The sequence below is a fragment of the Raphanus sativus genome, chromosome 2 (assembly GCF_000801105.2).
Source record: "Raphanus sativus cultivar WK10039 chromosome 2, ASM80110v3, whole genome shotgun sequence".
In the NCBI taxonomy this organism is placed as follows: Eukaryota; Viridiplantae; Streptophyta; class Magnoliopsida; order Brassicales; family Brassicaceae; genus Raphanus; species Raphanus sativus.
The window spans coordinates 25,943,060-25,958,365 of record NC_079512.1 but is presented as its reverse complement, the minus strand read 5'-3'; the positions used below and the strand labels follow the sequence as shown (position 1 = coordinate 25,958,365).

General features: G+C 32.6%; 2 protein-coding genes across 3 annotated transcripts; one reads left to right on the top strand and one right to left on the bottom strand.

The window, feature by feature from the left end:
* The first annotated feature begins 2,194 nt into the window (after positions 1 to 2,194).
* On the top strand, positions 2,195 to 10,087 carry LOC108841488 (kinesin-like protein KIN-7L, chloroplastic). 2 transcript variants are annotated; one of them, XR_008942577.1, is made up of 24 exons: positions 2,195 to 2,467; positions 3,239 to 3,520; positions 3,602 to 3,699; positions 3,867 to 3,956; positions 4,251 to 4,303; positions 4,773 to 4,838; positions 4,918 to 4,971; positions 5,096 to 5,155; positions 5,530 to 5,608; positions 5,835 to 5,902; positions 6,133 to 6,195; positions 6,362 to 6,466; positions 6,692 to 6,796; positions 6,919 to 7,026; positions 7,106 to 7,252; positions 7,370 to 7,519; positions 7,657 to 7,812; positions 8,065 to 8,277; positions 8,397 to 8,537; positions 8,621 to 8,746; positions 8,833 to 8,883; positions 8,986 to 9,050; positions 9,120 to 9,275; positions 9,351 to 9,489. XR_008942577.1 is itself a non-coding variant. In XM_018614246.2 (24 exons), exons 2-24 carry the CDS (start codon positions 3,270 to 3,272, stop codon positions 9,909 to 9,911), a joined length of 2,949 nt encoding a protein of 982 aa, XP_018469748.1. In that variant the 5' UTR covers positions 2,197 to 2,467; positions 3,239 to 3,269; the 3' UTR covers positions 9,912 to 10,087. The 2 variants fall into 2 exon arrangements, 1 of the variants encoding a protein (XP_018469748.1); XM_018614246.2 differs by having other exon boundaries at positions 2,197 to 2,467; positions 8,986 to 9,033; positions 9,351 to 10,087.
* Positions 10,088 to 12,298: 2,211 nt separating this feature from the next.
* LOC108841487 (zinc finger protein GIS2) lies at positions 12,299 to 13,095 on the bottom strand. The gene has a single exon (XM_018614244.2). The coding sequence runs from the start codon at positions 13,039 to 13,041 to the stop codon at positions 12,385 to 12,387; it is 657 nt and encodes a 218-aa protein (XP_018469746.2). The 5' UTR covers positions 13,042 to 13,095; the 3' UTR covers positions 12,299 to 12,384.
* Between the last annotated feature and the right edge of the window lie 2,211 nt (positions 13,096 to 15,306).

The window sequence follows — 15,306 nt, the reverse complement described above, 5'->3', positions numbered from 1 at the left end:
TAGAAAGATAAAAATGCGTTGTTGTCGAGTTTATGTATTTTTCCATTTCACAAAACATATTGTTTTTATATTATAAGGTTTTAAATATAATTTTATTTTTAAATCATTGTTTTATGTATTAAATGAGAAATTTATTATTAATATATTAAATCTAATAAAATGACATTTTTACGAAAGTATTTAACAACAACTATTTCTAGTGACAAAAATTTCGTAGATAAATATCTCTATATCCATTTGTTTGAACTCTGATTGGATATCATTAATCTACATAGATTTTCTTAACTATTTTATCATACATGAATTAGTGACTTGCACACAGTATAGTAATGACATCTATAAATATATAATTTGCAATACACAATATATGATTTGTGCTAGATTCAAGACTTTGTGGACAGATCCTCCTCACTGCACAAAAAATTAGCGAAAAGTTGTGAACCAAATCAAATGATAAGCGAAAGAAAAACAATAATAAACATTGGAGGGGGAGGAGGGGAGAATAAACAAATAGACGAATGTAGACAAAAATGTTAACTACATGTTTTTGTAGGCCGAAATAACTTTCTTAGTTATTTTCACTCTGTGTCACTCACAGTCACGGTAGACCAGAATATATAGCATATCAGCTTAGGACAACAAGGTAAAAAAGAAACATAGCAAAGTAAATTGTACCGGAATAAAATCTCTTTTGTATTTACCATAAGAATGCCATTGATTAGTTGTGCAGAATATAAACATCTAATAACCACTATCACCATCACGTCTCACTCGATTAATAAGAGGTCACAATTCCCTTCTGCAACTAAAGAGAGGACATCAAAATATATTAGAAATTTGATAAGTGTTTTATAGTGAGTAAAACAAATTGTACCTGAGTCTTCGCCTGTATAGGATTTTCGGAGAAATTGATGGTGAGTTTTTAGCTTGAACTCTCACCTCTTCTACTCATCTTCTTTTTCGATGGTGGCTAGTGTTTTTTATCGCATTATATGTTTCTAACATTCTTTCTCGGTCAGAAGCTAGGGTTTTAGGATTTTATGGTCTTAGGATTTAAGTTTCTAAGCGGCAAACTAAAAGACGGTTTCGATCGTACAACTTATGCATATTTATTCTTTTTAATCCTCGTGAATTTTACATTACCACTAGTTACATTAAATATTTCAAATAACTAATTTTTAAGATTACATTTCTATAAAATCTTTCAATATTAGCATGCGTCCAATCCAAACATATTAACATATATTTAGAAAAAGTATTTTGCAACATTAATTGCCTTCTTCACCTACTTTATCAGTAGCAAGGCAACTACTTTTTTGGTCAAAAGGGGAAAGTATATTATATATGTGATTTTATATGTTAAAAATAATTTAACAGTAACATTGACCAAAACTATATGTTTAGAAAAAAATAGTTTAATTAAGAATTACTGTAACATAGAATTAAAATTATATATTAGATAATTATCATCTTGACACTGGTTGTATATATAAAGAAACAAATCAGGTAAAATTTTGTTTTCCTTATCATTTACCATAGTAAAAAAAAAAAAAAAAACATATTTTTTCTTTTATTTCATAAAAGTTTAGAATATAAGAAAAATGAGTTTTTTACAAGTTTATGTATTTTTTTCGTTTCACAAAAATGATGTTTTATATTACAATTTTTATATAAGTTCATTGTTAATTCATTGTTTTTATATATTAAATGAGAAAATTATTATTATTATATTAATAAAAATATAATTTTAATATTTTTTTAATTCTTGTGTAAAAAGTTAAAATGATATTTTTTACGAATTAGAAATAGAGAAAGTATTTAACAGCAAATATTTTCGGTAACTAAAGTTTTTTACTTGTTTTTTTGGTCAAAAAAATTATACTTTATCTCGTAGATAAATATCTCTATATCCGTTTGTGTTGAATTCTGATTGGATATCATTAATGCACATAGATTTCTTAACTATCTATCATATGTGAATTAAATGAGTTGCGCACAATTTAGAAATGACACCTAAAATACTCACATAAATACTGAAAGACATGTATGTATAAATACATTTCTTCGTCCCTCTGTCTCTCTCTAATCTCTAACGCTATCGCTATCGCTATCTCTCCAGCACCTTTATCATTGTTTTTCTTTTGGGGTTTTATGATTTAAATTTACGAGGGTAAGAGCCTAATAAACAATTGGGTTTAAGATTAAGCTAGTACGATAATAATCGCTTCGAAGGCAAGCAGAAAGCAAACCCTCTTTTATGATATACATAAATCGCAATCAACAAACTAATTAGTGATAATGATACTTCTTCTCTCTTAATAATAAGTGCCGCCTCTTCTACGTAATCACACTCATTCACTCACTCACTCGTAATCCTCTCTCTCCTTCCTTTTGCATGCGATTCGGCTTTTTTTTAGCGGCTGCGGCGGCGATGATGCTACATTGATTCACTTTCTCGAGAAAGAAGGTAAACCATTTTTTTTTGTGGCGTTATTCGTCTCTTTGTGTATTGGAGTTTTGTCTAGTGGCCGTTTATTTGTTTTATCTGGGGGAAAAAACCTAAACCCCCCCACATTCTTTTTTTTTTTGTGTCCAAGTGTTCTCAGCTCTTAGGTCTTGTGGCAATTTCGTAAATTTTCACTCCTCTTCCTGCGATTGTGAGGTCTCTCATTCGCTTACCAATTAATCCTCTTCCTTGTTTTTGCTTACTTGAAGCAAGCTTGTGTTTCCTGGGAAGCTGAGTGATAAAAATCCCCTGTAATTAAACGCTGTCGTTTCGATTTGCTAATAGCTCTCTCTCTCTCTCTCTGTGTTTGCTCGTGGAGGGCCTATGATTTGGCTAAAGAGACCATTGTAGCCAACAAGTTTTGTGAGAATTTACTCACCTCCTGAGCCTTAAGTTTGTATACAGTTTAGTATCCTTTAGCTAATTAGAAACTCAAAGCATCGTTCTTGTCTGTACATTATGTATATTATCTTAAAGGAGGAGGAGATAATAGTCCCCTGTAACTCGTCCATTTTAAAACGCTGTCTTTGCTAGTTAGCTCTATGTGGAGTAACATATCATCATCGTCTTTTTTTCACTTGGTGGCTAAAGAAAACAGTTTTTGAGAAAATTCCTTTTTATCACCTCCTCAGCCTTTAGCTTTGTATACAATTTTGGAGTCTGGTATTAACTATTGCTATTTTTTTACTGATACAAAAAAGTTACATACTTTTTTCTGTTTTTTTTTTTCAGTTTCTGCAAGGTTTGAATTTTTGGGTTTCTGATGGCTCCCAGACAAGTACCAAAGTCAAAAAAATCTGGGTCTAGTAGTAAGTTAAAGGCTGCTGCTAGTTCCCCTGCTTCTTCAACAGCCTCCTCTCCCATACTTTATCAAGAAACATCCCTCGATACCCATAGCTCCCCTACTTCTTCCTCTGTTCGAAGCAAGCCTCACTATACAGGAGGAAGGGTGCCGCAATCTGCTTCCCAGTCCAAAGAAAACGTCACTGTGACTGTTCGTTTTCGTCCACTCAGGTGAGAGAGTTGTGATATAGGATTCAAATGTTGAGTTTGTTCTGTCAAGGTTGACTTTGGTTTTTATGCTTGGATTTTTAGTCCAAGGGAAATCCGCCGAGGGGAGGAGATTGCATGGTATGCAGATGGGGAAACAATTGTGCGGAATGAGCATACTCAATCCATCGCTTACGCCTATGGTGAGTCTTGTTAACAGTTTGACTTAGTGTCACGAGTTTCTGTAAGCATAAGAAATTATATACGAAGAGCATTTTGCATCATTATTGATTGAAGGCCTGAATTAATACTAAGATGGCAAATTCCGTTTCTGCCATATTGGTTTCTTGAAGTTCTTCCTTCCTTGCAGATCGTGTTTTTGGGCCTACAACAACAACACGCCAGGTCTATGATGTTTCTGCTCAGCATGTCGTTAATGGTGCTATGGAGGGAACCAATGGTATGGAGTAAACACTTCCTTCTTTTTGTTAGAATAAGAGAGGAAACATTTTTTATCAGCCGATCTAGTTAAGATATCTCTTGGAAGAGTAAAGATATGTTATATCAAAGTTTACCCCGGAAAAAAAAAAGGTTTACCGGAGAACCAGATATGAACAGTTTGCATAACTATTAACTTGGAAGTTAGAACATGAGATCTTTGACTTGGCAGAATGTATCCAGTGCTTTTTTTGAGTTAGACTTTTTTGGCAATTGATATTATGTCTGATGACTTTGAGTGTTAATCCAACCACAGGGACAATATTTGCATACGGAGTGACAAGCAGTGGAAAAACTCACACTATGCATGTAAGATTTACTAATCATAAAACCAAAATAAATAAGATTCATTGATCATGATATTTCTTGTTCCGTATTCCTCTTCCTTCGTTTCTGGCCTAATCACTGATCTGCAGACAAAACTATCTATACTAAAGATTCAAATTAGCAGGATTAGTTAAACCATGTAGAAATCCTTGCACAAGTGAATAGTCTGGAGCAAAGTTTCTCTTCTATAGTGGCCAAATGATTGGCTATTGAATTTGATGTTTAGATCCTAAAATATTGTTTGTGTGGATATTTGATTACTCTCCTTCTAGCTATTTCATTTACATGTAGTTAGCACATGGTGGGTGTGATCAGTACATGCTCCTGCCCTAATTCCAAATGATTTAACACATTTCGTTCAAGAGACCATGTTTACGTGTGGCTTCAAAGATTTGCATGACATAGGAACAATTAAATCTCATGAAGACAGTTTTGTTTGGTTAAATTTCAGGGTGATCAAAGATCTCCTGGTATTATCCCATTAGCCGTGAAAGATGCTTTCGACATTATACAAGAGGTAATTCGTGGGATGTTGATTAGTCTAGTTCCCTGGCTAAGTGCTAGCTACGTCATACTTATACCCTTTTTTTTTGCAGACACCAAGGCGAGAATTTCTCCTACGTGTTTCATACTTGGAAATTTATAATGAGGTGCTACTCACTACTTGCTTTTTTTTTCTCTCCATGACTTATCATCAATTCACCAGCGGTGCTGAATGATAATCAGATTCTGCTTTGATTTTTCGTAATATCCTTAAGGTTCATTTTGCTTCAGGTTGTCAATGATTTACTGAACCCAGTGGGGCAAAATTTGAGGATCAGAGAAGATGAGCAGGTACTTGTTTCAGTACTCTTTTTTTTTTTTGCTTTTGTGTTGGTAACATGCTAGTTGCTGATTTTATTGTCTCATAACATCTTCCTTTGTGACTATAGTGTACTTCACAGAATCCCAAACCTTGCCACCATATATTTTTTTAAGTTAGAGGAGACATCTTTTCTCGGCTAGATGCTTGAAAGTACTTGCTTCATTTTCTTATAAAATGAAATTCTTTGGGATCCTGCAGCCCGATTATCAATTTTTTAAACGTACTGGGTCTCAGTTCTTATCCAAGTATACTAGATCTGAAGTTGCTGTTGTTAGCTTTTGTAAGGGTCTAAGAAGTTTATAATCTACTTTCTGCACTGAACATCTCTTTATGCTGATTATAGGGAGCTTTTATTGAGGGGATTAAAGAAGAAGTTGTGCTATCCCCTGCTCATGCGCTTTCTCTTATAGCAGCTGGAGAAGGTAGGCGCTTCCATGTTCTCTGTAATTGAAAAGGCTTACTCTAGCATAGTTACTGACCCAGTCAGTTGTAAATTTTATTTCGATTTCTTGGTCGGAAAAAGTGTTTCCTCTTATGTGATGTGCTATAGATATTCTAAAGACTAGCTTTCTCTTTTTGATTCTTAATCCTTGTGAATCTAGTACTTTTCATGTCAGTCATCTTAATAAAATTTCCGTTTGCTGACAGAGCACCGACATATTGGATCCACAAGTTTTAATTTGCTCAGCAGCCGGAGCCATACAATGTTTACACTGGTATGTTTATTTTTCTCTTTGTGAACTTGCTATATCGTTGCCCCTTATTAAAATACAATTGTGGTACTAATTAGATGGCACACAACATTTTTTAAATAGTCCATCTCAGTTCACAAGTTTGTTTTGGTAATAGAAAGTTTGCAAAGGATTAAGTTCTTAAAATTATTATGACCGTTCACAGTTTTGCTTTCTTTCATATCTACCAATAACGCTATACCGTTTTTTGACAGACCATAGAGAGTAGTCCCTTGGGTGGCAATAATGAAAGTGAAGCTGTACATCTCTCGCAGCTGGTATATAACTTTGTTTTTATCCTGTGATTGTTTTCTTCAGTTATATCTTACCTTTTCTTCAACTCTGGAGCAAATCCAACTCCTGTCAACTGTTTATTATTGCATTATCTGAATACTTAAAGGTGAACAATTGATTAACTTCTCATAATTTCACTTATATCTGCAGAACCTCATTGATCTGGCAGGTTCCGAGAGCTCAAAGGCTGGAACCAGTGGTCTAAGACGCAAGGAAGGGTCTTATATTAATAAAAGTTTGCTGACTTTAGGGACGGTGAGTTCTTGGTTACCACTGTTTTAGCCAAGCAGCATCAGTTTATGGAAGTTTAATTGAATTCAAGAACTTCTTTGATAATTTTTTCAAAATAGATCCGCCCATAGATTGTTTTTTGCTCTTCCTCTTTTTCAGCTGAAAACCTTTGTTGCTGTTTGCCTTCTAGTCATTTGTTAAATAATCTGCCATATTCTGAAGTTGGATGTTTCTTTTGTAAACTTGTAGGTAATATCAAAGCTAACAGATAGGAAGGCTAGTCACGTGCCATTTAGGGACTCTAAATTAACCAGGCTGCTTCAGTCCTCGTTGAGTGGTCATGGACGTGTATCTGTAAGTGTTGCTAAAGATCTCTTTTAGCTTCTTATTGCAAGAAATGCCACGAACTGTGTGACCGTAGGCAGATAGAAAACAATTCCTTTAATCTACTTAACTAATCGATTTCGATTTGGTAGCTCATATGTACAGTGACTCCTGCATCAAGCTGCACCGAAGAAACACACAACACACTAAAATTTGCCCATCGTGCAAAGCATATCGAAATTCAAGCCGCACAGAACAAGGTCATAGTTACAGCTATTCTCTCTGTGCATGTCTACACTGAAGGTTCTTACTTTATTTCTAACCGAATAAAAAATACAGATAATTGATGAGAAATCATTGATCAAGAAGTACCAAAACGAGATTCGCCAACTCAAGGAGGAGCTAGAGCAGCTTAAACAAGGAATTAAACCAGTTTCTCAGCTTAAGGACATTAGCGAAGATAATATTGTTCTTCTGAAGCAGAAAGTATGTTTTATGTCATTGATCCCTATACTTACACGCTTGCCATTGGACCGGAGATCCTTTACCGTATGTGCTTCAGTTTTGAATATGCTTGATTTTCTTTCAATGTGATTATAAAAGCTAGAAGAAGAGGAAGATGCTAAAGCAGCTCTCATGAGTCGAATCCAACGGCTGACAAAATTAATTCTCGTGTCTGCTAAAACTCCACAAACATCACGAGTTTCTCATCGCGTTGTTCCTCGAAGGAGACACTCATTTGGACAAGAGGAGGTAAAGTTAAACACTTATTTCGCCTGGATGACACATCATATACCTGTCTTTTGACCAAACGATATTAGTTTCCTATAACAGCATGTCTGCTGATTACTATTTTTGGAAGCTGATGTTAGTTGATAATTCATCGTCAGCTTGCTTACCTACCATACAAGAGGCGGGATTTGATGGATGAAGAGAACCTTGAACTCTATGTTTCTGGTGAATCTAATCCTGAGATTATAGATGATGCATTTAGAGAAGAAAAGAAGACCAGGAAGCATGGACTACTTAATTGGTTGAAACTTAAGGTACACATCTGATTCTAGAATTTATATGGCTTTGATAAACATTTACTGTTATCTGTTATTGTTTAATCTATAGAGCAATTCCCTCAACATCAGAACCTCATACTATAGTTAGTACTGTTCACAACATTGTCCTACACACATTTATCTGTCACTCGTATGTGCTTCAAAACAATTATTCTCCTCGTGTGCATGAGATAGCACACAAGCTCTCTTGCCACATGGTCTCTCATTACTGTTTTGTTTTATTATCAGAAAAAGGACAACAGTTTAGGGGAATCAAGCATCAGCGACAAGTCGAGTGCGGTCAAGTCTAACAGTACACTGTCAACTCCTCAAAGGGACGGCACTAATTTCCATACAGAATCGAAACTTTCAGTAGGCTCACCATTAGCGGATCAACGCTTAGAGCCTGGGGAAGATATAGAATCCCTTGAAGACAGTTCCCATGAGATAGAGACACCTGAGGTGCACAAAATTTTTCTCACAGCTGATACCACATTTCATTTAACATCAATTGGTTATTTAAACTTTATTTAGAACAAGTGATGCACGATCTTTAAGACATTTTGTGTACTTGTTCCCAGGCTAGAAGAAGAACAATCGACCAGATGGATATACTGAGGGAACAGCAAAAGATTTTATCTGAGGAGATGGCGCTACAGTCAAAGTCTTTTAAACAGTTGTCAGAAGAGGCCACCAAAGCCCCTCAAAACGAAGAAATTAAAGTAATATGTGTATTCTGTTTATGATCATATTATCAAATATGCGCATTATTTACCTTCCTGGTTATCTTTTACTTTTTATGCAGGCAGAGATTATAAACCTGAACGATGATATCAAGGCAAAGAACGACCAGATTGCTGAGCTGGGGAAACAAATTTTGGATTTTGTAATGACATCACATGATGCACTGGATAAGTCTGATATCGTGCAGGTGGATTATCCCTTTTTCAAATATCATACAGAGGCTTTGAACTTCTTTGTTCTCGCATTCTCAAGTGTGCTCTCTATTATCTGCAGGCTGTTTCTGAAATGAGGGCTCAACTAAATGAGAAGAGTTTTGAACTGGAGGTGCTGAAACTCTCTCTGTTTACACAGTACTATTATTGAGACTTAACCTAAGATGGCTTTTGCTCTAACCTGCATGATACTTTTTTTTCATTTTGTTTATAGGTTAAAGCTGCAGATAATCGTATCATTCAGGAACAACTCAACCAAAGGGTTCAGATAATATCTCTGTATTTAGACACCTTCCAAGCTAACATGTCAGAGAAATATATAATCTGATGACGACTCTTTTTCTGCAGACATGTGAATGTGAAGCGTTGCAAGAAGAGGTTTCAAACCTAAAGCAGCAGCTCTCTGACGCCCTAGAACTTGGAGATATGAGATCGACCGCAAGCCACATGCAACAATCTTCTGAAGCCCAAAACAAAATTCAGGAGAAGGTCATACAAGCGCAGGTGAACTTCTCATATTATTGTCCTCTTCCCTTTTAAGTTGATTTAAGCATTTTTATCTGACTGAGACATGGCCAGGCATTTGAGATTGAAGAGCTCAAACTGAAAGCTGCGGAGCTAAGTGAGTTAAAGGAAGAACTAGAACTCCGAAACCAGAAACTTGCTGAAGAGAGCTCATATGCGAAAGAGCTTGCTTCAGCGGCTGCAGTTGAGCTCAAGGCATTGTCTGAGGAAGTAACAAGGCTCATGAATCGCAACGAGAGGCTGGCAGGTGATCTGGCAGCAGCTAATAAGAACTCTGTTACACCACGAGGAGGCAATACAGGGAACCCGAGGAATGGAAGGAAAGAGAGTCCTCTTGTAAAGAGGAAAGAGCAAGACAGCTCGCTGATGGAACTGAAGAGAGAGCTTAGCATGATCAAAGAACGTGAAGTTTCATTTGAAGCTGCTCTCTTTGAGAAAGTTCAAAGAGAAGCAGAGCTGCAAAGAACAATAGAAGAGTCTAAAGAAAGAGAAGCGTATCTGGAGAACGAACTTGCTAATATGTGGGTTCTTGTTGCCAAGCTGAGGAGATCACAAGGAGATAATTCAGATATCTCAGTGTCGGAGACTCGACAAACCGATCATTTTGGGACTTAAAAGTAATGATTCGAGTTGCAATAAATCAGTTTGAGATTCGTGTAGTGAATTTTTAGTTTGTGCATTGATTTGCAGTTCTCATTTCCTTCTGCCGCTTGGCTGTGTTTTTCTTTGTTGACAGTATTGTAAAGGCAAACGAAAGACTCTTGTGCAAATTTTAGTCTTTGCTATGGACATTTTTGTGCCGTATAACCAAATATACAACCTAAGTGTAACACTTGACCGCCCTGTCACGTCCGGCTCGGAATACATACATGTTTAATCATTATATAATCATCACACGATATTTTGAGTTTTTTTATGAACAAATATTCATAAAGTTCATTTTAATGATCTAGATAATCAAATCAATTTTATTAAGTTTTTCACCGTAGGATGTTACCCCAAATTTCACCATGAAGCTTAATTGCATAAAGAAGTATAGACGTAAACATGATAGCAGTGCCGTGCTAGAATATTGAGAGGCCTAAGGCAATTTTTTAAAAGAAAATAAAATTTACAGTTAAAAATGTATTTATAAGTTATATTTAAATGATATAACTTTTAACAAATAGATAAAATTTAAATGATAAAAATAATTCTTACAAAATATTTTCTTTACAAACAGATTTTTAATGGATTAAAAACATATATAAATCATAGAAGAAATAATGTGATATACAAACAAAGATTGAAGGCATCTCATAAATAACACTATTTAAACTATTAGAACTTCAGATAGTATAATAAATTTAATTAGAAAAATACCCTATGCAAAACTGAGCTTGAGGGTTGAACACACGTTGACACACCACTACCAAAGAATATTAACCATTGCACTATGAATGAGCTAGTGTAACCGGGGCCCTAAAATGTTTATATTCTTTGGGGGCCTGAGGCAAATGCCTTTTCAATTTCATTGTAAGCACGGCTCTGCATGATAGCATGTTCATCGCTGGATTAGCTTATGTATATGATTTCTAAGGCATGCTAACCTCAATGAAGATCAGATTATGTACAAGCAATCCGAATCAAAACCAAACTGGATAGGGAAAGTTAAACCTTGAAACTTTGAATGTGTTTGTCTTCAACTTCATTATGTTTCAGCTAAAACGAACACAAAATCAGTATCCAGCTACTCAGCTCTCCATACGGCATAAGAGTTTTGCCCCTATCAAAAGACATAAGATTTTACACCCAAAAAGTAAACGTACGTGGAAAATGGTGAGCCAAATAACATATGTGAAGTGAGACATCCTTTTCTTTTTCTATAATTAGGTCATATAATTTGGCTATCATTTGCCTTTTTCTATTCACATTTGATACTTTAGGTTAAGATTTTAATATGTGGGACATGAATATTTCCTTTATTTATGATGAAACTTTTCCTTTGTACTTTGTACAACCCAAGTTAGATTGAAATTAATATAGATATAGGACGATCTATGTACCCACCAACGTCTTTTCTCACATCACACATCAATAATTGTGTTGCACATCAACTAGGATCCGATGTTTAGTTACCTCGGGCTCGAATAGTCATATACATTCTTCTAGTTAAAACTTCTCAGTTCATGCGTAACTATATAGAATTGGAGACACGTCCTTTATAGTGTTTTATCATAGAAATACTATACTCTATGTTGGCTTGTATAGGCCGATACATTGGACTAGAGAACATAAGGCGATGATTATTACTTGACAGCAATTGAGTTATTAAATACTGCATACGTTGTATATAAACAAAAAAGTTCTAACAAATAATAACCTTTTTATTTGGTTTGCCTTATTGACTGGAGTAAATACAATAAAGGAGTGATGTAAAATGTAAATAATGTTATCTTATCGACTGGAGTAAATACAATAAAGGAGTGATGTAAAATGTAAATAATGTTCAAGTTATACTTAGTGGTGATGTTTTAATTGGGTCCCTCTTGTGATTCCATTTTGATTTGAGAGTTAATGTTATTGGCGTGGACATTCCAGGACCAACCAAAACATATTTTCAGATCAAGTAGATGTAACCAAAATTGAAGAAATAAAAAATAGAAAATAATCGAGCTAGCAAATATATTAATTATTGAATTTTCGATTTTAACTACTTTTTGTGACACTTTAAAGAGAGAATGTTTAAAGAAAGTGCTTTTAGTTGCAAAGAAGGTTCAATGATAAATTTACATTGGTGGTAAACGTACGGGATGAATAATTTTATATTTCTTTTTTATTCTCTTTCTGTAGATTTCAAATCTCAGATACAGATTTATTAATGTTTTGAAATTACAAGAATCAAATTAACTACTCGGTTTAACTTAACGTTTCATTGTGTTTGTACGTTTCTAGTTCTATTTTAGATTATCTAGTGTACAAGATCACCGTTGAGAGTTATTTATTTTATCTGCATGAACTAGTTTAACAGTAATATTATGTCGATTGAAACTATTATAGGTAAACAATACAAAAAAAAAACTAGAGATAATATTTTTTAAAAAATTAACTAGAGGCGTAGATCCAAACTCACGTGGTCCGTTACATTCGTTTTGGACTCGTAAAATAAATCACGCCTGCTATTACCACCATACGTCGGTCTAGTCTGGTAAGATGTATGATCATGATCACAACTTTTTGATGAGTTATTATACCTACGCAACAACCCTAATCTTGCATCACTGATGCGAGCAGCTTCAAGGCTAACATGATCCTCAAAGAACCTAGAAGCATCAAAGTGGTATTTGTTGCGGTGGAAAAAAGCGGCTGCGTTTGAATGGAGGTGGAAGCGTTTGGTTTGTTGACGTTCTCTCTTGTGAGCGTTCTGATGGCCGCCTAGGGCTTGTGAAGTAGGAAACTTTCGGTAGCAGTAGTTGCACTTGAATCTCTTGTCTTTGGTATTGCTAGTGGTATTGACTTCGTTGATGCTTTCACTGGACTCAGATTCTTCATGAGAAGTTCCAAACTCGAAGCCGAAAAGGCGAATCGGTCTAACCTTGGGGGAGAAAGACTCAACGTTCATGAAGTCATGAGTCTTCATTTTGATATGGCAAGAGTAGTGAGTTTGAAGGCTAAGAAGAGAGAAGAGAGAAGAGAGAAGAGAGAAGAGAGAAAGTTTTATTTTATTTTTTGGGTACTTGTCTAAGTGCCCACTCTGGCTTTGCATGTTAAATTGGCACCTTGCAAGTACGTTCTTCTCTGTGTTCCTCCATTCAATTCCCGATGGAGTATGCACCTATAAATGACATTTAATTATAACATACGAATACGCCCACGTTTTTATTTTGTTTAGTATTCATACTTTTTTTTTACTAATTTAAGTCTTTTATGTGTTGGTATTAGTTGGCCAGTAAATTTAAACTAAACTACACGACGAGTGTAATATGTAATTTAGTAATTTGTATCATTGCTTTGTTGGAGAAATTGCTTGAATTACACTAAGTTGTATACTACTTTTCGAAAATATATTTAATCAAAAATATTCTAATATTTGGATTTTTGATCTAGTGATTATTATTTCGAATCTATTATATTAAAACAGAAGTACAAAATTAAATTAACCCTTAATTTTTCACTATATTTACATTGTCATGCCACTAAAGTATTAAATGAAGTTATATTTAAGTATGATTGTCTTTTCCTAATTTAAATAACAGATTTAAGCATTTAATGTTTTTCCTAATTTAAATAATAGATTTCTTTGATAAAATCTTATCCAAAATATATTTCCTAATATATTTCGTATTAACATATTAAATATTTTTAATATTTATTAGTAATAAATAATAAAATAAAAAATCACACATCATAATCAATTTATATAAAATATAAATAAAATATATTTTTCATATATTATTAGCATAATGCTTCCTATATAAGTCAAATTTGTTATAAATATAAGATTTGTTTATATGATACACTAGGATATAATAGACGACTAAATCACAAAATATAATTCTTTTAAAGTAATAAATAAAATCGTTATGTTTTAAAATGTTATATTAACAATTATGTAATACATTTTAATTTACAAATATATATAGTATACGATTAGTACAGAAAAAAAAATTAAACTGAAAGAAAATATTTATACGGTCACGGGTCAAACTTTAGAAATAAACAAAAACAGCGCAACATTATTTTTCTTTAACAAATTTATTTTAATAGAAATTATAGCTCCAAATATGGTTATATATTTTATGTATTTTTAATTTTATTGTCTTTTGTATTTGAGGGATGCTAAGATTTTTGAATTGGAAAAAATTATGACCACCTCTATATTATTTTAATTAGGAAATTTAAAACTTATATCAGAATATTTTATTAAAATTTTAATTTTAGTTATAACTGCAAAGATTAATTTCCAATCTAAATTTATATTTAAATATTACAAATACATCATTTAATATTAAAAAAACATAAAATAAATATCCGCCCGGTCGAACGGGTCAAAATCTAGTTTAGTATTATAAGAGGGTGATACTGAATTTATAAACTTTTATAAATAATTCTTAAATATTTATAAATTATTTAAAAGAGTTAATTTTGTCCTTTTCATAATAAACTTAAAGTAGTTATGAAAATGTTTTTTTATTGTTTATTATTTAAAATTAGAACTAGGTGTTTTCCTGCACCATGTGCAGTAAAAGAATTTTAAAATATTTTTAATAGATAAATATAAATTATATTTAACTTTTATTAATATTATAAGTTTTCTTTTCTTATCAATATTTAATATAAATTTGATTTAACTGAACATTAAAATTAAGATAAAAATAATTTTGTTTATTTTGAATTATATTTAAGAATGTGCATGTATATATTTTAAATTATAATCTGAGGTAGATTTTTCTATCTATTTATTTTAATTAAATATATTAAATAAATATGTAAAATTGCATAATTGTAAAAAATTAAAATTAAACAATATTTATAAAATGTATAGATATATATAAGAAACTAATAATTTTACGATTTAATTTGATTTTATGATTTAATTTTTATAATTTTCTAAAAATATGTATATATTTTTTAAATATGTTTAATTTAAATGATATTTCGAAATTTGAAATGCCATAATTGAATATAATCGAAATTCGAAAGTTTATCAAAAATATAGATTAACATTAAATATAATTGTCCATGTCATATTAATCTATAAGACATGTCATCAATTTTAGTAGTCATGTTCAATTATTAATCTAGGTGTTTTCCTGATGTAATAGGTGTATTATAGTGATGAATTTTTAAAAGTTAAATTTTATATTTTAAAATGTAATTTATTAATATTATATATTTTTATTTTTGACCAATAATTAATATAAATATCATTAATTAAGCATAAAATTAAGAGAAATTTTTTATTTATTTTAAATTATATTTAAGAATGATATATATAAAGTTAAAATCGTAGATTAAAAAAATATTTATT

Excerpts from the sequence above, each read along its gene's own strand:
- LOC108841488 (XM_018614246.2), top strand. The coding sequence starts at position 3,270 with ATGGCTCCCAGACAAGTACCAAAGTCAAAAAAATCTGGGTCTAGTAGT. Across the intron at positions 6,196-6,361 it reads CTGTACATCTCTCGCAGCTG|AACCTCATTGATCTGGCAGG; the intron begins GTATATAACTTT and ends TTATATCTGCAG. Across the intron at positions 7,520-7,656 it reads ACTCATTTGGACAAGAGGAG|CTTGCTTACCTACCATACAA; the intron begins GTAAAGTTAAAC and ends ATTCATCGTCAG.
- LOC108841487 (XM_018614244.2), bottom strand. The coding sequence starts at position 13,041 with ATGCAAAGCCAGAGTGGGCACTTAGACAAGTACCCAAAAAATAAAATA.